At 52.5% G+C, this 23,621-nt stretch overlaps 1 protein-coding gene across 2 annotated transcripts in view; it reads right to left on the reverse strand.

The window, feature by feature from the left end:
* TMEM63C (transmembrane protein 63C) overlaps nt 1-23,621 on the reverse strand; it is a 61,588-nt gene that overhangs the window by 12,708 nt on the left and 25,259 nt on the right. For both annotated transcript variants that reach the window (XM_084891521.1, XM_084891520.1), the window contains exons 2-17: nt 20,852-20,914; nt 18,077-18,227; nt 17,522-17,601; nt 17,020-17,101; nt 13,649-13,686; nt 11,090-11,232; nt 9,628-9,676; nt 7,678-7,786; nt 6,380-6,453; nt 5,700-5,780; nt 5,463-5,586; nt 4,643-4,776; nt 3,188-3,310; nt 2,594-2,747; nt 1,038-1,144; nt 9-95 (exon numbers count right to left, since the gene is read on the reverse strand). In XM_084891521.1, the coding sequence (XP_084747647.1) occupies nt 9-95; nt 1,038-1,144; nt 2,594-2,747; nt 3,188-3,310; nt 4,643-4,776; nt 5,463-5,586; nt 5,700-5,780; nt 6,380-6,453; nt 7,678-7,786; nt 9,628-9,676; nt 11,090-11,232; nt 13,649-13,686; nt 17,020-17,101; nt 17,522-17,601; nt 18,077-18,226 (1,535 nt within the window). In that variant the 5' untranslated portion in view covers nt 18,227; nt 20,852-20,914. The remainder of the gene's footprint in view (nt 1-8; nt 96-1,037; nt 1,145-2,593; nt 2,748-3,187; nt 3,311-4,642; nt 4,777-5,462; nt 5,587-5,699; nt 5,781-6,379; nt 6,454-7,677; nt 7,787-9,627; nt 9,677-11,089; nt 11,233-13,648; nt 13,687-17,019; nt 17,102-17,521; nt 17,602-18,076; nt 18,228-20,851; nt 20,915-23,621) is intronic.

The raw sequence follows: 23,621 nt of genomic DNA on the forward strand, positions 1-23,621 counted from the left end.
AGAGGTACCTGGTCAGTCCCATAGAGGGCAGAATGATCACCATGAACACGAGAAAGATGTAGCACTTATACACAATGACCAGATTCTGATTTGAACTGGAAGGGAACAGAGATTCATCGGTGAGTGAGATGTGGTAAGAACCAAAGGCTTAAAACTACAGAAGGAAGAGACAGAGGGAGAGACCACTACCTGGCCTAGAAAATCCATTTACTAGCGCATACCAATGCCTTCTCCATGAGCACTGTGAGGTGTGTTGTGACTGGCAGCAGCAGGAAAGCATCACATGATCAACTAGTGATATCTCCCCTGGGCCCAGGAAGGGGAGGCATATGTGCCACACACTTGACATCTGTTAAAGGGACATTACCAGTGATATTCAAAATATCTTTGGCGTTTCGATGACCAACATAAGCCCTGTTCTTGGCCACAGGAGAGACCAGTAAGGATTTGTTAGGACAAACCTCCTGGCTTGCTGCCTGGTAGGATGGTAGGAACCTTGGTGCAGGAAATAACTTTGAGACCCATGTAGCAGCCCTCAGGCCAAAGCAGGTCCACCTGCCCAGGATATAAGCAATACTTCCTATCCAGTTAGCCACCATAGAACCATTAGGGCTCACCAATGGGAAACTGTTCCTGATTGATTACAATGTGAGCCCTGTATGGGCCAGATGGATCCACAGTCAGTGTGAATTCACGGGCTCCTCTGCGCTGGCCATTGCAGCCTTCTGTACATTCTCCAAACCAGTCCTGCTCATTCCTCTCTGCCCACAGCTCCACCCTGTCAGTGCATGACTGGAAGCTCTCACCTGGTTTTAGCCCCACATCTCTTTATACAGTGGCCCTGTCTCAGCATGCCTGAGGCCAAAGGCCCAGAGACAATGCAGCCTGCCCCTTTCCCTTTTGGGATAGCTTTGGGTATCCAATCCCATTCCTTAGGCCAGATGGGAGTACGGAGCTAGTGGGTGTCGGTAGGGGGGGGAGGGAGGGCAGGGGAAGGGATGGGAAGAACAGGTCTTGGAGAAGAGGCCCCAGCTCACCTGGTCCAGTGGGCCTCCAGGAAGGCAGAGAAGAAGACAATCAGAGGCATTACCACTGTAAAGGTCCAGAGCATCAGGGAGGGGAAGAACTGGGTTATGATGGGGCTCTGCAGGGGTGGGGCAGAAGAGGGAGAGAGACATCAGTGCAAGAAGGCCCCTTCCCTTTCCAGGCCTCCTCTGCCTTCTCCAGCACATCTGGCCTCTTCTCCAGCTCAGTCCCAATGCAGGACTGGTTTCCTTGAGCTGCCCAATGGGCCTGGCCTTTCTTACCTGCCTTCCTGGCCGGGGGTCAGCCTGGCTGGGGGCACGCAGAGGCTCCCATCCTAAGGTCAAGTGACATCCAAGGTCATAGACCTTCTATGCTAAGGTTACTGGAGGGGCAGCCTGGACCAGAGTCAGCTGCTGTCACTCATGTGTCATACCTCGGGGAGATGACACTGTCTTTAATGTAATGCTGTATGATAAGTGGAAAAAAAAGGGAGGATGTGAATAAAGAATCTCCAGGGAGGCCAGCCTGCGTGGCTCAGTGGATGAACATCGACCTATGAACCAGGAGGTCACGGTTTGATTCCAGATCAAGGCACATGCCCGGGCTGTGGGCTTGATTCCTGGTGTGGGGTGTGCAGGAGGCAGCAGCGATCAGTGATTCTCATCATTGATTGTTCTCTCTCTCTTCTTCTCCAATCCTCTCTGAGATCAATAATATGTATAAAGAATCCCCAGGGAGAGCTGTGGAGCTCCTGCCTGGAGCCTATTGTGAAGATGAAAAGGAGGGCCCAAGTAAGAGAGAGAAAAAGAGAGAGAGAGAGAGAGAGGGAGAGAGAGAGAGAGAGAGAGAGAGAGAGAGAGAGAGAGAGAGAGAGAGAGAGAGAGAGAGAGATACTGGAATAGGGGTGAGAATAATCTGAAAAGAAGCCTTCTAGGCCCATGATAATACCCTGAGATTACTATTATAGAATTTGGAATAGGCCAGTTTGGTTCCTGGACCCCCTGGAACATGGAGCATCCTCTGATTCAGGAATGGCTCCTGAGGGTCCAGCACTCCCATCTTGGAAGTGAGAGACCCAACACAGATCTGGGGTGTTCCTTTTCCCAGAGAGCTGTGCTTGAGCTCATCTCATTCTTCCCACCCTCAACCCTATCCCTCAAACACAGACCCAGCTCTAGAATGTGGGGGGAACAGAGCTGCCACACCTGCCACGCCCTCTGCTGCTCCCCCTTTACGGCTAGGCCTGGGTGGTGGATCTAAAAGAAGCTCTTTGAGCCCACAATTGACTAGACCATTCTTCCCCTCCAAACTCACCCCAGAACCTCTCTGCAGCTCCCCCACTCTCCCTTTGCTTCTCAGTCCCAGTCCCTAAGATGGGCAGCGATGAGTATTCATCCCCTTTAGAACAAAGGAAACTCCATGCCACCATTCACCCTGATGCCACCTCCACCAAAGTGTTGGTGCATGAGCTCTGGATCCATGTCCCCATGGGCCCCCCACTCCATCCTCCTCTGAGTTCTTCCTTCACCTCCCTGGCGCCCCAGGCTGGCCTGAGCAGAGGGGGTACCTGTAGCTTCTCGAGGGGGCGGGTGACGTTATACATGTCGATGGTGGCGATGACGATGGCGGGCGTGGTGAGGAAGAAAAAGAAGAGGAAGAGGAAGGTGTTGATTATGATGAAGCGGATCCACCATTTGTAGCGGCGGACAGACAGGTGTTTCCTGGGAGGGATGGACGAAAAGAGATGCCCTTAGGACCCCAGGTCCCAGCCCTTTGACAGAGCCCACGTGTCATTTCCTGCATGACAGCTGTGGGCCAGGCTGCCCTAGTCTCATTCAGCCTCTTGGACCTAGGCTTGCATGCTACTGGCCCTGTCGCTTTCCCTGGTGAGCAAAATAAGTAAATAAATAAATAAATAAGTAAATAAATAAATAGATGCGTTCTCTCTGCAGGAAAAGCCTTTTTCCCAGGAGTTGGTGCCATCCTCACTTGTGGTGGGGTGGGCTCGGGGGTGGCAGAGGCTGAGGTGCTCAGGAGAGGATATGGCCCAGCCCCAGAGGGGGCTGTAAATGGGCAACAAAGTGGGCCTGATTCTTCTCCCATCCTGTTTCCCATTGCCCTCTTTAGTCTCAAAGGAGAGGGGGCGGAAGAGGGGGCTTACCAAATAATGTCTTTGGGGTGTGGGGCAAAGGTAACCCTCCAGCGGTGGGATTTGATGGTGGTGGTCATGGAGGACTGTTGAGGGTACACCCCACACGGGGCGAACTTGTAGTCCCTTACGATGCTGCCGAGATGGAAGAAGGAGACAGAAGTCTAGGGGTGAAGAGGAAGGGCTTGGGGGGTTTCATGCCAGGGTTCCCCAGGTGGGGCCTCATACACTCTCTGGGGCCTCTTGAAGCCTTGGCTATGTCTCCCAGGCCCTTTGAGGTGGGCAGATCCTGAAGTCTAGTCACTGGAGGAAAGGGGTGCCCAGAAAGGGAGGGGACCACATGACTCTCAGTTAATGTCTTGGCCCCTTGACAGCAGAGACACCAAGACACGTTCTTTCTCAGAGCTTGTCAGGGGAAGCACTCATTTCACCCTCATCCGAATGTCAGTATCTACCAATCACGGAGTTCTTTCTGTGAGCCCAGCACTGTGCTCACTGGTGATTAACATAATCCCAACGGTACAGATTACTAAATTGAGGTGCCTGAAGACATAGGCAAAGAGGACCCCATCTCGGCCTTCTCCTCCACACTTCTGCCGTCATTAACGATGCCTCATAACATAAGAAGTGTAGTCTTATGCAATGTTTCATAGAACACACACACTAATTAGAACATGCATCCTTTCTTAAGTCCCTGGGAGCTGGACGGGGAAGATCTAAATAAGCAGATTGGACAGATAAGGAATTTGAGATTTGCAAAGTTGCACACAATTATTCGTGACTAAATGCTAGGCTATCCCACTGCTCCTTTGTAGGGCTGGGTGGGCGAGGACAGTGTTGTCCATGATCAGTCTCCTCAGGGAGAGGTGGGCCCCCCGCAACCCTCAAGAGACAGATTCTGGGGCTCTCATCCTAAGGATCTAGGGATCCTTCCAGAACATTCTAGAGTGGACATAATCTACTCCCTTTCAAGGTGGGGCTGCTAGAGTCTGAGGCACAGGAGAGAGGAGGCTAAAGGCCAGGAGTGGGGAAGTCTGCAGCAGGAGAGGAGAAATGCAAGTTGGGTTTCTCTACCCTGACCGTCACTTGTGGTGAGGAGCGGATAATAAGTGATGAGGGAGAAAATGGGTGTCATTCTTGTCCCAGAAGAGGAACCAAGAGTTCAAAGGCTACTCTGACCACCCCCGTGCTGCAGGAAGGACATAGGGGAGTGAGGTGCTCAGGGCCTGGTATAACCAGAGCCAAGCTGAGCCGGCCCCCTGGGGGAGGGGAGAGGGTGTGGCCCGGCTCTGGGCAGGAGATGGCGCTGCCTATGAGGACGTGCAGGGGCTGGGGAGGGCAGGATATTGCAAACTGGAGAGAGGCTCTCTCATCCCCCCCCCCCCCCCCCCCCCCCGCTTGGCTGAAATTCAGGGAAGGAGGTAGCTTCAGAGAAGCAGAGGCCCACTCCTGGGACGGGGCATTCACCGCGTCGACATCTTGATGTCCTGGAAGGTGACAAAGATCAGGTCCAGGCGCTTCATCGGAACGCGACTGAGCTCGGCGTTGAACTCATCGGTCAGCTGCTCCTCCAGCTCACTGTAATATTGCTCTGCATCTACCTGGGTGAGAGGGGCCCTCAGAGCGGGGGGCAGAGACCTAGAAAGGTCTCGCATGGACACGGGGCAGAGGGCCCCAGGCCTCTATTCATCCCCAGCTCCCAGGGAAGCCTGGCTCAGGACCCAGTTGGCCTCAAAGGACCCAACTCTAGAATAGGAAGAGGCTTCGACTCTAAAACCAGCTCCCTGCTTCTAGGTCTAAGGAAGGTATGGCACAGCTGGGGGTTAGGAGTGAGTGCTTTCGGACATTGGGTGGACTCCAGAGGAGTGAAAGAGTACGTTTGCAGCATTTCTGGGAAAGGAGGTTGATTCTTTCTCTGGACTAGAGCTCAGTGCTGCTCGAGGCAGGTGTTCAAGGCTTGAGGCTGCCTTCTAGCCAGAGTGATAAGATGAAGCCCACTGCTTTCAAGTGTTCCAGTCCTATCTCTTTGAAAGCCCGAGGCCTGGCAGGCTACAGCAGCCTGCTGTTTTCTTTCTGGTCCTCCCATCCAAGACTAGAAGTGGGACAGAGCAAGCTTCCCTGGTCCCTCCTCTACATTCTCTAAGGGAGGCAGGAAGGGTGGGGAGGAAGGGAGGGCCTGGGGTCTGAGGGTGCATGTTGGGCCACTTCCTGAGCCCTGGACAGAGCCTGGAGACCCAGGGCCCCAAGCCCTTCCTCTGTTGTGTCCCCGGATACCTGTGCCACTTACCTCTTTGAAGCAGGTCCAACATTTGCAAAAGCACAGGCGGGAACAGGGGTGGATCCTGATCATCACCCTCCCATGCTTCTTGGTCTTGGCTGTGTAGTAGAGGCGGCCCCGCATCGCATGGCGCCTGTCAGCCAGCAGGCAATGGGGAGCGGGAGGGCCTTGTAGTCAGGGGCCAGCGGAGCCACATCCTCCCATTCCACCCCCACCCCAGATGCAGACGTCTCCCTGCAGCCTCACCTCTGATCGTCCAAGTCAATGAGGTCCTTGACGTCATAGCAGAAGTGGACTCTGGTCACTACGCACCCTGGATAGGCCTCACTGCAGCCACAAACATGGATGCTGAGCCAGCTGTGGGGCTAAGGATGTGCCACCCCACCCTGGGCCAGAGCTACAGCCCACAGAGCTGGGGGCTCAGCTGTCTGTGGTTCCTGGGTCTTGGATGAAGAATCCACCTCTTGCTCTTAAAGCTACACTTCGGGGTTGATCCCTGTAATCTGAGATTTGCCACATCCTTCCCAGATGACCAAGAACAGGGCCCAGGGGCAGAGCCGAATGGCTGCTCGTGGAGAGATAATTAGCTTCTAAGGCTGGACACTTGGGTCACAAAAGATGCCCCAAGATGACCTATCCTAGGTAACTGTGGCCCAGGAACACCCTGGGCTCATAGTTGGAGCAACGAGGTAAAGGAAAACTAGCTCCCCCCGACACCCATACTATGTAGGGAACCCCTAACTTTAGAAGCCCCGCTGTAGCTCTAGGACTCCCCCATTCTGAAAGGATGATCCTTAGCCCAGTCCAGGGCGAGCCACCACCTGGGGTGTCTCTCACCCTCCCGTGCTGACTCACTACCCACATAAGAATCCAGGCAGGGTTACTGGGAGGAGGCAATCCATGCTCAATGCACCCAACCCACTTACTGAAAATGCTTTATGATGAGATCAGGGTCTTGGATCTCTATGGGGACATAGGTGATCATCAGTGTTCTGTTGACCTAGGTAGGGAGGTTACATGGAGAAGGAAGACTGCTCACTCAGGACCCGAATGCCTGGGGCTTCGGGGGCCCTGCAGCATCTGGAGCAGGCCTGCTACTTACCATGCCTGGCAGGCAGAAGCGTTTGGGGTGACCTTTCAGGGGTATGTGGATTGGGGTTCTGGGGTGAGGTCAAGCTAATCAGTTCTTCAGTATGGATGGCCTCGAAGGAGTGGATTCCACTCCACTGAACCTTTGAAAGGCTGAGGGCGAGGAGCCAGGGATGTTCCTCTGCACTGGTTCCCTTCCCCACCGGAGTCCCACCACTCTCATGCCCCTCCCCTTGCAGTGCCTGCTCACCGCCCCTCACTCGCCTCACATCCCAAAGATGCCCAAGCACTGCGAACACAGGGGCTCTTTCCAGACCTTGGCAGCTTGCCCAGACCACGTGCAGAGCAAGGAGTGAAGAGTTAAAGCCCCAAACACTGCGCCCAGCCAGCGATGGACAGGGAATAGGTGGGAAAATGCACCCGACTGATCTCCACTGGCTTGAGAAACTCTAGGGCACACACTCAGAGTTTCCCATGGGATTAGGGGTCGGCTCCCACAGTCGTGAATTGCCTCTTCCAGCCCCTTCAACAGAAGTCTTTCCTCCAAGTCCCACTGCCCTTGAGTCCCGTGGTCTTTTTTGGGATCACCTCCCAAATAAACCAATGCTACTCAGATCCTTATCTCGGGGTCTTCGGGGTCTGCATGGGAGATGGGGTAGGGATAACCCAAACTAAGACAGTGGGGAGACATGGGGGCAGGACATAGGGTTTCTGAATTTAGGAAGACTCTGGAAGGCAAAGGAGGTTGGGTATGGCTGGAGTGGGCCATGCTAGTGAAAATATTTACCCAGTTCAGCAGGGGTCACTGGCCACTTAGGATGCCAGGCCCTGCTGGGCCAGGGGTTTCTTAACTTTGGAGTTTTCAGATGGTGAGGTGGTCCAGGGGTCCCTAGATAGGGGACGGGCAGCCAGGGTGCAGGGTTAGGAGGTACCAGGGAGCAGCTATTCACCAACCAGTTTGGAAGTGATTCAGTGGTTTCACAACCACTGAAGTTCAGAGGGTTAGGGGGAGACTTCTCCCCACTGGGGTGCAGAATGTGCCCCGCTCAGAAGCCTTTGAGGCTGGGGGTGGGAGGTCCAGCTGGGGAGGGGCTCCAGCTGGAAGGGAGCCATTCTGGCACCTCTTTTCACTTACCCTAGAGCTGCTCTTGGGCATAAACCCTAAGCAATGATGAGCCATGAAGAAGAGGTTGATGATGAAGTACAAGAAGGCAAAGAAGCTGTGCAGCCACAGGATCTTACTACTGCCAGGGGGGAGACACAGGAGGTTGAAATGCCCTCTCCCACCCACAGTCTCCCAAAGGACCCCTATATGCCCCCCACAGTCTCCCCAGGACCCCCTCTCCAACCCACAGTCTCCCCGGGACCTTCTCTCCCACCCAGTCTCCCAAAAGACCTCCTCTCCCATCCACAGTCTCCCCAGGACCTCCTCTCTCACCCAGTCTCCCCAGGGCACCCCTCTCCCACCCACAGTCTCCCAAGATGCCCTCTCCCACCCACAGTCTCCTCAAGACACCCCTCCATTGCTTCCAGACACTCGGCTCCTTGGAAGGGATAGCAATGGCTAGACGGAGTGTCCCGCTCCAGCTAATGAAGCCAACATTCATTGAGTGCTTACTATATGCCAGATCCAGGGTGGGACTAGATGCTTTATCTACATTTCTCACTAGATTTTCACACCAGGTGACTATCTTGGTGTCACCCTGAAGGTCAGAGTGATACATGATCTGCCTGAAGTTCCTCCTAGCCATAGCAGCAGCCCTTGGACTCTTCACCACTATGTCATGCTGCCAGTGGCTGTGGCTCAGATCCCCACAGCTACCCGAACTCTGGGATGTGGGAATCTGCAGGCCTGGAGGAAGGAGGACCCTCGGATTCACGACACCTCCCCTGGGGCAGGAAGAGTGGTAGCACTTGGGCTTTGGGCCCACGTGATGCTGGTCCCAGGATAACTGTTCAGAAATAGGACCCACCTTATTTGGAGTGGTAGGAGGAGAAAAAGTCTGTCTTGCTTCAAAATACCTCCTCACCACTCATCCTGGTGCCTGACATCCACCTAACATTCCCCACCTAGCTGGACGTCTCGACCCTCAGTTTCCCATGAGGGGGCAAGATTATGTCTCTAAGGAACATTCCAGCTCTCTGCCAATATGGATTTATGGATGTTGAAGACACTTTACTGCCTTATATAAAATTGCCAGGAAAGTGTAGTTCCTCACACCAGTGATGGCCTGGGGAGAAGCTGGTAAGCTCTGCTCTGGGGTTGGTGGCATCCCAGGAGGAGATGGCTGAAAGGGAGGTGGAAGGAGACCATGACCCTATTCTGCTGATTGGGGAGTTTGGTGCATTGCAGGGGTGCAGAGGCAGAGGCAGAGGAGTAGGGGAGGGAAGGAAGGGCAGGAGTGTGTGAACCCTTATTCACACTTGGTGGAACGGCTGCTTCTGCTTTCTCAGGAAGCTGGCCACACTTGGCCAAGATACCTAGGGCATCGATTTTCTCAATATGACCAGCAGGGCTCCACTGGGCTCAGTACAAATCGATTTGGCCACCCACTGGTTTGGCTGAGGTTAAAACCCATGGTTCCTGGACCATGAGGGCTGGAGAGGGCCTAGAGATCATGTCCAATAGCCCTTCGCCCACCACAAACTAGGGATAAAGCTCTGAGGGTCCGTCCCTGACCCAGGTGAGCTAGTGGCAGAGGTAGGACATGAACCCAGGTTGGTCTATGCTTCACTCAACTACCTGGCCCTATTTGTGGGCAGGGAAGCAATACCTTAATTATTGGCTATTATGGGGTCTTTGCCTGTTGGAAACTGACTAAGCAAATAGGGGCTTCTTTCCAAATGTTCAGGAATGGCTGGTTTTGGTAGTTCCACTCTTTGTAGGGAACACTGAGGCACCAAGAGTTCTGCCCCACCAAGAGAATATAACTACTGGCATCTCACTTAGGGCCTGGGTTCCCAAGGAAATCAGGCCTTTCTTATCAGCAAAATGGTGCCCACACTATGTACCTCACATTGAACCTTCTCTCCCTACCAACACCCCCAGCCCATAGAATGGGAGGTAAGAGGGTCAGGTACCTACTCTGTGGAGACATTGGCAATGGTGGTCCGACCAAAGTGACTATGCCAGTCTGCAAGAGAAGAAAGTTGCTGACCTCAAGCCTGGCTCCTTGATTGCCACGGGGAGCCAGAATTCAAGGTTCTCCAATGAGTGCCCAGGGATGCTGACCTGCGACCTGATATTTCTTGTAGCTCCCCAGAACTTGTCCCCAACTTCCAACAGAAATGGCAGAGGCCTCTTCTTTTCCCTTGGCCTGCTGATGGGGGCTCCATGGCCATCAAGCAAGACAGAGTCTTGGTGTGGCATCCCCGGAGCACAACTGACACATAACAGACACCCTATAATGCTTGTTGAGGGGACCAGCCATGAGTGGAATGATGACATTAGCAACACTGCTACCAATGGCAAGGACCTGAAACTCTAGAAAATGTGATGCTCCCTCATTCAGACAGAGACAATCCTTCTGCCCAAGTGTGTTTGTCCATTTAGACATATCCAGGTTTCGTGAGCTGTGTCTAGAAACCCTGTGTTATACGTCATTGTCAACACACTAGCTTAGGATGAGACTCTTGGAAGACAAAGTCAGAAGTTGTTTGCTCTGGTAGTGGTATTTGAAGGCATGGACACTCTGCTATGTTGAGTTAATTGAGGTCTGCCTCTGGACCGGGGGGAAATAAGTGGAAACCTGAGCAATGATGGTAAAGCTGGCTGTCACCGGGACATTGAAGGTGCTATTCTAGACCACCTCATTGTACAGCCTTCCTACACCTCTGTCCATCTTCCTATTTCTAAATGAAACCGTAGCTGAGGTTTCATTTATTTCACTAAGCACCTACTACATCAGGCACTGAGCCAGGCGCTCAGCACGCATTCTCTCCCATCCTCATGACAGTCCAGGAAACTGAGCCCTGGGGAAACTGACTTACCAAATATAAGATCCAATAATTTGCTAGATCGAACAAAAGTATTTTCTGGGAAGCAGAGGTGGGTCAAAGTTGGGAAATCAAGGTTTTTCTGTCCTTGAAGCCTAAGCCGTCACCCACAATGTTATTTTGTCAAAAGGCCTTACTCTGTTTTATAACAAGTGTGGGAGGACGCCTTATGAGACAAATTCTGCACCTAAGATCTGTCCATCAGAGTGGATAAAGGAAGAACTGAGGTTCAGGGACTTGACGTCATAAAAGGGCCTCCAGGAACACCTGGCCAGGTGCAGTATGGGGTGGGTTCCATCGGTCCTAGACTGAATCACTCCTGGATGTCTGCTAGGTGCCAGGCTTTAGGTTAAACTTGTGACAAAGGAGGTATCATTTCCAGTCTCCAGGTGAGAAAACGGAAGCATAAATTGCTATGTCATGTAACTAATTCTGAGAAATGGAATTAAGATGAAGATTTCTAGACCCTCAGGACCTACGATCTGTCCTGCCTACCAGCTTGCCTCTCAGGTCTAGTGGCCCAAGCCCAGGGCCTGCTCAGCCCTGCCTACCCAGCACATTCCCGCTGTAGTTGATGGGCAGAATAATGCACAAGGAGGGGACGCAGAGGAGGAGCATGTAGACGATGAGATGATACTGGAACATGATGTAAATGCGGGCATCATCTCCACATTTGCTGATCAGATCTCTGTTCCTGGAAGAGACATAGATAAGGACACTCCTCAGGAGCCAATGTGGCCACAGCTTAAGTCAGGGGCGGGGAGAGGGAGGTGGAAAGGGAGAGAAGATAACTACCTTAACCTGAAGTTTGAATTTTTTTGAAACATCACTCTTCTTTTTAAGGCCTCTGTTATGCCTGAAACGCATTTCACTGAATTTCACAGGCATAGCAAAGACAGAGGCTCTGCCGCACTTAACACAGAACACTCTTGAAATCAGGCATTCATTCGGTCTTGTGTCTTCAAGCATTTTGAGTGCTTGCTATGGTGCAGGCAACAGACAAACCACTAGTCCCATCAAGATGCCTCCTACTTTTAAAAAGTTGTTCCTTTTAATTATTTACATTAAAAAAGAATACTGAAAATCACAATGAGATATCACTCCATACTGCCAGATTGGCCAAAGTTAGGAACTGAATATATGCCGACCCTACAACCTAGCAATTTCATTCCTAGGTTTATATCCAACAGAAATGCACGCACCTATGCATCAAAAGACACGTATAAGGATTCCATAGTTGCATTATTTGTATTAATCCCAAACTGGAAACAACCTGAATGTCTACTAAAGGTGGAATGGACATAGAATTGTGAGATATACAGAGTGTCCAAAAAAATGTATACACACTTTAAGAGCTGATAGCTGTTAAATGAAATGTAATTTAATATATACTGCCTTTATAATTATTCAAAGTATATGCCTACATTTTTAGGGATATATTATTTATGCATATATGTGAGATATATATATAGTGACATATCTGTCTATTGTAGCCATAGATATAGATATAGATATAGATATAGATATAGATATAGATATAGATATAGATATAAAGTAAAATGCTATACAAAGATAAAAATGAATGACCATAGCTGAACTTTGCAAAAACAATATTGAGTGAAAGATGCCAGGCACAAACAATACATCCCATGTGATTTTATAGATAAAGTTTAAAAATGGGCAATATTAAACTGTAGTTAGAAGTCAGGGTGCTGGTGACTTTATAGAGGGGGAGGAGATAAGGATTGATTGGCAGGGAGCAGGAGAGGACTTCTGGGATGTTGGCAATGTTTTAATTCTTGATCAGGATGGTGTTTGCACAGGCTTTGCTCTGTGATAATTGAGCTGGACACTTACCTTCTGTGCAGTTTCCTGCATGTTATCCTTCAATAAAAAATTTACAAGCGGCACAAGTCTCCCCTCTGCCCCCAACCCCTAATGTGACTAAGCTTCCTGAACCACACATAAATTTGCCATATCACTTTCTGGGGACTCAGAGGAATCATGAAAGAAGACTGGAGGCCTATGCCCTGGGGAACTCCCCGTTAGTGGGGTTGGGGTTCAACACAAGAGGCTGTTGGTCCTAAGCCGGGCTTGGATTCCCAAGGCCCAGCCAGGTAGCCCTGTGCTCCCACAGTTCCTGGGTCCTTCAGCAGTCTGGGGAAAGAGAGCTTCCCTGGTGTGGTTCACTCAGTTGGGGGTTGGGACAATGTGCGAATGCTCCCAGCAAAGCCCTTGGATGGTGGGTGGGGAGGCCCATGAGAAAGAAGTCCTCTGAGTCTTTGCAAAGAAGCAAATTAGCAGGCCTCCCCTTGTGTAGGTGGTCTCTGAAGTTGGGAGGGTGGGGCGCGGGGCAGGCAGTGAGGTTGCAGCTCAAGGCAGGCATCACCTGGCAGGAAAGGGCCCTGGAGGAGGGGTTTGAAGGACCAAAGGCAGGATAAATGGGGATATTTTAGGGAGAGCCCAGGAGTGTGCAGGGTTCTGAGGTGGAGTCAGAGCTGTGTGCATGCGTGCATGAGTGTGTGCGCACATGAATACATATGCAGCAGGCCACAGAGCTCTGGAAAGTATTTGCTTGACTAAAGTGTTTGGCTGGAATGGGAGAATCAGGACAAGAGTCACTAGGGGTCTGTCTCCTCCAGATGGGGTCTGGCGCTAATGAGATCCCATAGGTGAGGAGGGCGAGGGGCTGTCCCTCTGCCATCGGGCACCGAGGTTGAGAGAGGAAGCCCACCCTTCTGCCCAGTGGGCTTTCCCCCCATTCTGACAAATTTGATGAATGATGGTCACAGAAACAAAGCAACTAGCACTGGGGAAGGCTGTCCTTTTCCTGGTGTGTTCGTGAAAGCATTTTTATAAGCTTGTGGAAGTAGCCCTTCTTGAGGGCTGGGGCAGAGATAAAATGGGCTGTGGACCACGTCCTGTTCCCATGTCACCAACAGTTACCCCAGAGAGCATCCTTTGCCTGAGCCATAATGGGGAGGGGAGGGGTGTATAGGGATGAGGACACAGAACTCAGGCCCAGGCCAGCATGCAGGTAGGAGACTCCGCCCAGCCTCCCCCAATAAGGCCGCTCTGCTGTCACAGGCTCAGAAACCCCAGGCACTTACTTCATGGTGAGGGTGTTGAAGAACCAGGAGTAGGAGCCCTGGGGGAAAAGGAGAGGAAACATGAGAAAGTTCAGGCCTGGACCGGCCCCACCCAGCTCTGGGAACCCAGGCACCACCGCATCCCAGGCAGCAGGCAGTGTCCATCCGGCTCTCCTTCCCGGCAAGAGCAAGAGCCTGAGTCCTGGGGGAAGGCTGATTGGGTCTAGGGTCGGTGGTGACTGCTGAGGGAGATGTCTCCCTGTGAGTGAGTTGGCATTCCTGTCGCCTGGCATCCCGTTACAGGAAATGACGCGTGGGCCAGAGGGAGAGAAGGGACTCTTTCTGGGGTGGACATCAGCTGCTTTCCATCTGCCCCTCAATGCTTCCTTCTGGGAAATGCTCTCCCCGCTCCCTCTCCCCCCATGCAGGTAGCCTAGGGCCCAGGCTGTCCTTCAAGTAGGCAGCTGCCAACATGGTCAGGTGACCATCAGGAGCATGACTCAACTAGGGCCAATCAGGGTTCTCCTAAGGGGATTGCTATGGGTATGAGTCCCTGCACTTTGGAAAATGCCACTCTTCCTCCTTGTCAAATGAACTTCTACTCTCTTCCGCTTGACTGCCCCTTAGCTGCCATAATGATGTTTCTCTTAATACTTTAAAAAGGAAATGATTTTTGTCACCGTACAAAAATTAAAAAAAACAACCAAAGTGTTCTTTCTAAAAGTAAACCCGAGAACCACCTGGCAAGGCAGGTGTGACTGCCCTTGTTCTGCAGAAGAGGAACCTGCCTGAGGCTCCCACTCTCATCTAGAGATCCCGGCAGGAAAAGGGACCCGCTCTCTTGGTGCGATGAGTTGGAAAGAAATATGGTTCTACTTAACCCATTGGATCCAACAGCTAGAGCCGTGTCAGGTCCTAATACCCCACAGGCTGGGCTGGCGCTGGGACAGCAGAGAGCTGGCCCAGGTCAGCACTGGCTCTCACTGGGAAGCACCGCACTGGGCTGCGAGGTGGGTGTACAGACCTCGCTAGGGGCATTGAAGAAAAGGGATGCTTTCCCTGTGATTATACAGCAAAGGATCTGGACCCTGATGGGTGAGGAGTTGGTACTTGAGCTGGAATTTAACAAAGGTGGGTGTGTTGGCTCAGAGAGGGCCAGTGGGGGAGGTGGAGAGGGAAGAGCAGGGGAGGGAGGTGGCACTTTTGAGGCTCTAGAGCAGGAGTGGGGAACCTTTTTTTCTGCCAAGGGCCATTTGGATATTCATAACATCATTCGCCAGCCATACAAAATTATCAACTTGAAAATCAGCCTGCTACCTTTGGTCACACATTGAATTAACTCACCCCTAATTAATGCTTTGGCAGGGCCAGACCAAATGATTCTGCAGGCCTTACACAGCCCCCGGGCTGGACAGTCCCCACCTCTGATCCAAAAGATGGGGGGGCAGGGGTGAAGGAATTGGAAGGAGATAGACTGATAAGAGGGCAAGAGGCCAAACCACGGGGTCAAGGTACACAAGAGCATGAGGAAGCCACGGAAGTTTTAGCAGGGGAACGGGCGACCCCATTCACGTGGGTCACTTTTGATGGGGTCCAGGGCCGGTGCAGACCTAGAGATCAGTCACAGCCACTGCAGTCACCCGAGCAAGAGACTGGCAGAGGCGAGGCCTGGATGGGGATGGGGCAGAGGTGGAGGGAAACAAAGCCGAGAAGGTCAAAGCCACACATGATGTGGTCATGAATTGGCCATGCCCAGGTGCCTGCGCAAGAGCACAGGAGGTGTAGCTGGTGGATGGTGGGAGAGTCTGAGACCTGAGAGCCAGGGAGGGAGATCGTGGCATGTGTGGACATATTAAATATAAGATGCCTTTACAATATGCATGTGGATATAGTTTTAAAAATAATTTATTGGTTGCTAGAGAGGAACATCTCTCTCTAACAACCAATATGTTTAATGACGTTTCGTTCACAGAAAGAAACATCAATGTGAGGACAGCATCAATTGGCTGCCTCCCGCATGCCCTCCCCCCCCCCCCCCCCCCCCCCGGGATCTAGCTCACAACCCAGGCATGTAGCCTTGACTGCAAATCAAACTGACAACCTTTGGTGCCTGGGACAACGCCCCACCCACTGAGCCAGACCGGCCAGGGCATGTGAAGATGTGTTGAAGGCCATTGGATAAATAGGGCAGGAGCTCACTTAGAGGTGGCAACTGAAGTTATGAGTGGAGCAGACATTGCCCGTGAGAGAGGGAGGAGGAGAGGGTCTGGGTTCAACTGTGGGAGCTCCCGCTGTAGGGGGGACAGACAGAGAGGTAGAAGGAAAACCCAGAGAGCCTGAGGTCGACAGGAGCAATCAGAAGTGCCTGCTCAAGACGAGAAGATGGGCTATAGGGTCAGCTGCTCTGGGAGATGAGACAAGAACTCAGGAATGTTCCCTGGACCACCCGCCTTGGGACCACGATGACCTTGGGGCTGTCTGGGACCAGGGCACCGCGGAGGGAGAGTAACCATCTGTGGAGTGATGGGGGTGGAAGCCATATTCAGGGGAGCTGCGGGGTGAATGGGAGGTGAGAAACTATTGCACACACAGCCGGCTGAGGCAGAGCAGGGGAGACAGGCCATTTTGGGGTTAGGGAAGGTTTCACGGCTTCCTCCCTCTCTACATGTCAATGCTGCTCAAATGTCACTTTATGCCCCACATCACCCTGACCCCCTCTGTGATACTCCAGCTCCGATCCATCGTGGCTGAGCGCCTTCCTTGTCCCTTTTTCCTTCACACACATGCCACTGCCCTGTATGCCTCTGTCCACCTCTCACCCAGGAAGGAAGCTCCATGAGGCAAGACTGGCTCCATGTGACTCACTGCCCAGTGCCCAACCTCCGGACCTGTGGCTGACCCCACAGCAGGCGCTCCCAGCAACTGGCTGAATGAACAAACAGGCCCCAGCGGGAGACTGGCATTCCACAGGAAAGAAAAGGAAGGACGGTGGTTTGGGAGGCCCTGCCTGATATCTCGAATCTTCTATGTGAGGAAGGAGGCGAGTCCTTGGCTCCAAGAGGGAGCTTGGGGCAGGATCGGGGCTTGGAGAAGGGTTGGGGATTGGGGAAGAGTAGACATAGTAGTTTCTAAAGCCCCTTTACAATATTAGGACCGTCTCCTACCTCCTTGGCACCTTAGGAGGTAGGTACGGCTGCGATCTCCATTTTTTTCTGACAGGGAAACTGAGGCTTGGCAAAGCCGAGGCACGTGTCCACGGTCACATTGCCAGAAGTGGGCGGGGCTGGCTGACTTCAAAGCCCTGAATTAGGACCATGTTCCTTCCTGCACACAGTAGGGCTGCTGCTGAGCCAGGACCCCCCACCTCGCCGGCCGGGCCTGCCAGCACTCACCTTGTCCTTGTACTCCATCTCCAGGGGCACCTCGGAGGGAGATGGCTTCTCGCTGGGCTCCCCGTGGATCAGCGAGGCCAGGCTGCCGGAGGAGAAGCATTGGGGAGGCAGGAAGGAGAGGAGAGGCCTCAGGTGCCAGCCTCACTGCCCTCTTGCTCCCTGGGCCGAGGGCTGCAGTCACCTCCTGCCCAGCAGCAGACACACCTGAGCTCGTCTGGTGAGCACACAGCTTTGGGAACACATGGTGATCACCCCTGCTTCCAGGCGCCCAACACATCTTGGGAGTGGGGATCCAGGGAGCCTGAGTCTAAGAAATAAGTGGCCTTGTGCCCAGAGATGGCAGCCCTCCAAGTAGCCTTCGTGTAGGGAGGGGCAGGGCAGGCCAGGGAGGGGATGGGGGACGAGATGCCACCGTTGACACGTGATGCCTGCTGACTGCTTGGGCGCGGGTCAGAGCACGTTCTCCAGGGAGCAAGCAATGCCTGACCCCAGTGCCCCTCACCTGTCATTGTGTATTAGCAGGCCCAGGCGCCCATAGTCCCACGCAGCTTTCCGAAGGAAGGAGTAAATGAAAATGATGACCTGCAGGCCAGGAAGGGAGAGATGGGGCAAGAAGCATGTGATGCCTTCCCCTAGACCGGCCCCAGCATTTCCCTGCAGAGGCCCTGCCCCAAGGTCCTGAGACGCCCCCAGGAGGCAGCCAACTGTCGGGGAGGCACGCCTTTCCTGCTCTGGAAGCCCAGTGCCCAGCAGCTTCTGGGTGCAGAGTGGATGCTCAGTTTGTTGAATGAAGGCACTGGGGCATGTTTCAAACTACCAAGCAAGGCTCCCCTGAAGAAATCAGTAAGGAGAGGCCCAGGGCACTGCCAGACAGCCTATTCTCCCAGCCCCTCCTCCCCAAGGCCCACCCCAGGCCACCCTGGGTGGGACTGTCATTCAGGGAGTCCCCACCTGTGGCTGGTGTCCATTGAATAGCTGGGCCACCATGGCATCACTTGGGGACTGTCTGCCCCCAGCTGAGACCTCCTGTCTGCCCACAGTCTGGCCCGGGACTCACCAGCCACAAGATGACGTTAATGAACAGCACGGTGGGGATGCCGCCAAAGGGCTGTCCCTGCAGGACGGTGCTCCGGGTGCGGAAGCAGTCGCTCTCCGATATGTTCTTCATCTTTTCTATCACATTTAGGTGGCCCAGCGAGGCAGCCATCCTGGGGAACAGAGGGGTGCCCAGGACAGACACAGGATCTCTCTGCAAGACGCGGGAGCCTGCCGAGGTGTTGGGGGAGGTGCACCGAGTACCCGGTGCCAGCTGGGAACTGATGGAAGCAGAGGGGTTGCCCTGAGATGGCACGCAGCCCCACCCTGTAAGAGAGCAACCTCCTCGAACCCGGGGCCACGACGGCAGAGTATCCCAGCTTGCCAGGGAGCGTGTACATTGTGCACCACTTGATCCCTTTACAAAAATAATTGTAAAATGCCGGGACCGGTTTGGCTCAGTGGTAGAGTGTCGGCCTGCGGACTGAAAGGTCCCAGGTTCGATTCCGGTCAAGGGCATGTACCTTGGTTGCGGGCACATCCCCAGTGGAGGGTGTGCAAGAGGCAGCTGGTCGATGTTTCTCTCTCATCGACGTTTCTAACTCTCTCTCCCTCTCAGTTCCTCTCTGGGTAAAATCAATAAAATATATATTTTTAAAAATAATTGTAAAATGCACATCGCAACGGTCTTCTTAATTCTGTTTGCAAAGCTTTTCTTGGATATAAATGATCAAACCTCATAAAGGTGGATCGGATCTGAGCGGAAATAGGAGGTTCAGAGGATGGAGCCACTGCATTCACGGGACCCCCACACAGACAGGACTCCCTAGTGCTCACCTCTACCATCCTACAAGTCTCAGATCCAGTTCCCAGAAGAGGCAATAACTCTAAAGACTAAATTAGGTAAGAATGGGTTCAGTAAATGTCACTGTCTAACGTTGACCTTGAACCCAGGAGATCAGCACCTGCCTATCCAATGAGCCTGAGCATTTTGGGAAGACTCAGTTACAGGGGTCATGGTCACTGGATTCGTGCTCTTCAGGCATATATAGGAGTGGAAAACATGGCTAAAAACTGGAGGCCACTGAGAGCTGCTTGGGTTTATCTGCAAAGTTGTCCTGATTTTAACAGATCATTTGTTTGGGCTCCAGACCTCATCTCATTCTTCGTTTTCATTCAAGAAAAGTAGGCTCATTCATTCATTCAACAAATATTTAGTGGACAACTGCCTTGTGCCAGACTAATGCTGGTGATTATCAGTGAACAAGACAAATAAAATCTCTCCCTCATGGGATTCTGGTGAGAAGCAGCAGTGCAGGGGTGAGGGTGAGGTCAGAATTGGAAAGCGTGTAATTGGGGAAGGCCACACGGAGAGGATGACTTTTAAACAAAGTTCAAAGAGAGCGAGCAAACCATGCAGCTACGGGGGACAGGACACTGCAGGCAGAGCCAATGCTGCCGGGTGATGGGGAACAGCAAATAGCCCAGGTGGCTGGACAGGGGAGAACAAAGGGCAGAGAAGGGACAGGGGGTGGGGGTGAGCCAGGGAGTGACATGAAATGAGTTTTGTATTAACAGATTCACTTTTTTTCTCTCACCTGAGGATATATTTTCTATTGATTTTTTTTAAAGAGAGAGTGGAAGGGAGGAAGAGACAGAGAAGCATCGATTGGCTGCCTCCTGCATGTACCCTGACCAACCAGGGCCTGGGATTGAGCCTGCAACTGAGGTACGTGCCCCTGAGACCAGAATTGAATCCAGGACCCTCCAGTCCACTGGCCGATGCTCTGCCCACTGAGGCAAACCAGCTTTGGCAGTCGTCGACAAACTCATTAGTCAACAGAGCAGCAAACCGCTGCTCATGAGCCGCATATGGCTCACGAGCCACAGTTTGCTGACTGCTGGCTAGGGCAACAGGTTGATCCTTGTCTTGGGAATAAAAGGGGTGGGGGCAAGCAGAGAAGCAGCAGCAGAGAGGTCCATTCGAGGGAACTGTAGTAATCCAGGCAGAAGGTAATGGCAGCTTGGACCAGGATGGAAGCAGGAGAGGCAGTGACATGTGGTCAGGTGTTGGAGTTATTCTGAAGGTGAAGCTAACAAGGTGTGCTGATGGGTTGGGTGGGGACTCTTCCAATGGAACACAGGGGGTTCCACGTAAGAGTTTGTAAAATGAAAAGCGGACACAGAGCTCCAGGGGACATGGTGGAATGGTCTCAGGAGCCAGGGGGAGTTAGGAGGTAGTGATGGAGAGGGAATAAAGGTGAAGGGCCTGGCATGCAGGAGATGGGCGGTATCCTGGGAGTCTGGGCTTACTGTCCTAACTCACAAAAATAAGGAAGTAAGGGCACAGTGAGAAAAAGGAAAAAGAGCACAAAAGTCACCTTCCTCCCCTCCAAAGCAGCCTCTAATAGGAGCAGGGAGCCTCTTGCCTATCTTAGGTTTCCCTACTTTCTGCTCCCCTTCTTGCCTAGGCTGCCCACTGTTTTATTATAACCAGGTCACTGGTTAACTCGTTTACACGAACACGGTTAGTAAAATGTTAAGTTGTAGTAGTTTACATGGAACATGGTACGTTTTAGCCGCCTTCTGCCAGAGGGTCGGAGTCGCAGGGATGGCATTTCTGGGGTCGCTTGGTGGATGCGGTAGGCATCCATCCAGCTTATGGTGCTGGTGACCTGCAGCAGAAGCTACAGTTCTGCTGGTGGCCACTAGGGGGAGCCCGCGCTGAGAAAGCAGATGGGGAAAGGAGGAGGGAAGTGAATCTGGCAGGTCTGAAGGCCTTGGTGAGAATTATTACCTGGGTCAATTCTCCAGTAAGGGTCCAACTCAGGCCTGGAGTCCCCACTCAGCTACCCGGCTGCTGCAAAGGAACAAAAACGGTGGGGAGAGCAGGAGACTTAGTTACCCAGGCCTCTTCTCTGGCAGCGACATCCCTCAGGGCCCCTTTCCTCATCTCTATGCTCCGGAAGCTCATCCTTTATCACACGCATGTTTTACAAATCATCTCTCCCAGTCTGCTCATTTTCATCGCAGTGTCTTTGGAAGCATCAAGATTTTGAATTTTGCCACAGCCCAATTCATCCAATTTTCTTTTGTGGACCATACATTTGATAACATATCTAAGCAATCTTTGCCTGACTCAAGGTCTTAAAGATTTTGCTCCTTAAAATATTATAATTTTAGGGGGGCAAGAGTGGGGTGAGTGGGAGGGGGGGGAGAATGAGGAATGTCTGTAATACTTTCAAGAATAAAGATAAGTTTTTAAAAACCCTATAATGTTAGCTCTTACATTGAAGTCTATGACTCATTCTGAGTTAATTTTTACGTATGATATGAGATCAGAGTCCAAGTTCACCCTTTGCCATGTGGCTATCCAATGGTCCCAGCTCCATTTGTTGAATCTTCACTTTTAAAACGAGGCCAGTGGCTTATGCGCCTGTCTCGGGTCTGTCTGGAGACTGGGCCCAGGCCCAGGATGTGAGAGCACTTGGTGAACTGCTACACAGCATTGTTATTATTTGCTTAATACTATGCAGGCGGAGGGGGGAGGGGTCCTGGGCTGAAGAGCTCTGGGCACCCATCTGGCTCCGAGAAGGAGGATTGCATTCCGGATGCTGCTCTTTTCCACTCAACTCCCACCCCCTCATCCTCTCCCATTCCAAAAGCATCCTTCCCTCTCCTCCTCCTCCCCTTTCCCCTTTCCTTCCACAAAGAAGAGTTGAGTACCTAACCAAGCCAGGCATCATGCCAGGCTCTGGGGACCTGGAAGGCTGGTTCCCACACACATGAGGCTGTGAGGCTCGCTAAGGAGACATGCAAGTGGGCAAAGGCTACCACATGCCCCCCTAGCCAACATCTGGGGTAAAGGGAACCACGGGAGAAGTCAGAGGAGCCTTTTGCAAGGAAGTGACCTCCAGGGGGAGCCGTGAGCAGGTGCCGGAAGCAGCACAGTGCAGTGGGGAAGTGTGGGTAGAGGGCAGCGGCCTGGCAGAGCCCGGAGAGGAGACTGAGCGTGGCATGGTAGGAAAATGGAAATGAAGACTCGGGGCTAGCGTGGGGGATGGCTCCTGGGTTTGCTCTTTCCTTTGCTCATTTATTCCTTAACAAGAATTCACTGCGTAGCTGCTCTTGCCAGCCCTTGGATAGACCTGGAGATATAAACATGAGGTCCCTGCCGAAACCAGTTTGGCTCAGTGGATAGAGCATCTGTCTGTGGACTGAAAGGTCCCAAGTTTGATTCTGGTCAGGGCATGAACGTCGGTTGCAGGCACATCCCCAGTGGGAGGTGTGCAGGAGGCAGCTGATCGATGTTTCTAGCTCTCTGTCCCTCTCTCTTCCTCTCTGTAAAAAATCAATAAAATATATTTTTATAAAAATGAACATGAGGTCCTCTTTGTGGGGTTCACAGCCTTTGGGATTTGGGAGGAGGGTTGCTGTTGGGAGGTCTGGCCTGGGTTGCTGTTCTGCCTGGAGGCCCCCCCTTACAAGGTCCCAGCGTCTAAGCTTGGAGTGGTGGAGTCCATCCAGCAGGCTGGGCTGGGCACAGGCTTTCACTCCCCTGGCCGCCCAGCCTGAAGGGGAGGGAGGAAGGAGAAGAGAGAAGAGAGCTCACCCCCATCTTAACACCCTCCTCAAGCCGCAAGTGGAGACAGTAATGAGAGAAACTGTTGCCATGGAAATCTAGTACAGCACCCCACCTTTTCTCTTCGCCCCTAAACCATGCCTTCTGGAGGGAAAGTTAGCTTTTGAGTGTGAAGAAGAGAGACACGAAGCTTTCTGGTGATCAAAGCACCACACTGGAAAGAACGAAGCTTGAAATCTGAGCCAGTTAAAGGAACATGGAGCAGAGGCACCGATCTGTCTGTTGTGGGGGTGTAGTGGGGATGGGGTGGGAAGAGGGGGGCATCAGGGAACGCCTCTCTTTGGCGGTGAATTTCATTCACATCAGAGCACAGGGAGGCTGTTCAGGGTGTCAGGGAGATGTGGGCTCTCTGGAACAGACCGACTGGGTTAAATCCCAGATCCATTCTTGCTAGCTCTGTGTGATCATGGGCCATCAGACCTCCTGAGCCTCAGTATCCAACTCTGGAAAGTGGGGATAATAACTGTTGCCTCACAAGTCATTGTAAACATGAAATAAAATAATTCCTATAAAGCCCTCTGCACTGTCCTTGAGAACTGTGTGTGTTTGATATTAGCCCAGACTGGACCATTCCTAGTATTCTTCCACATACTCTGTTCTGGAACCAGCAGAGGAAAGATGGGGAGTATGGGAAGAATCGTCCAGTACCCCACAAACTGCAGCTGGTTGGGGCCTGCTGCCTCTGTTTTTGCTGTTCTTGGAGAGCAAATGAGAGGGCACACCCACCATCTCCCCTAACCCTGTCCCCCAGAGTTCACAATGCCAGAGCACCTGCATCCACCCACTCTTCCCCTCCCCCGCTGCCACATGACCTTCTCTGTCTCTTCAATAATTCATCACCTTTTTGTTAACCACAGAAAAGGTTATTTCCCATGGTTCTGGACCTTAAGAACTGGAGTTCCTGGCCGTGGACACCCCCTCCCAG

This window comes from Pipistrellus hanaki, assembly GCF_964339955.1.
Source record: "Pipistrellus hanaki genome assembly, chromosome: 1".
NCBI lineage: Eukaryota > Metazoa > Chordata > Mammalia > Chiroptera > Vespertilionidae > Pipistrellus > Pipistrellus hanaki.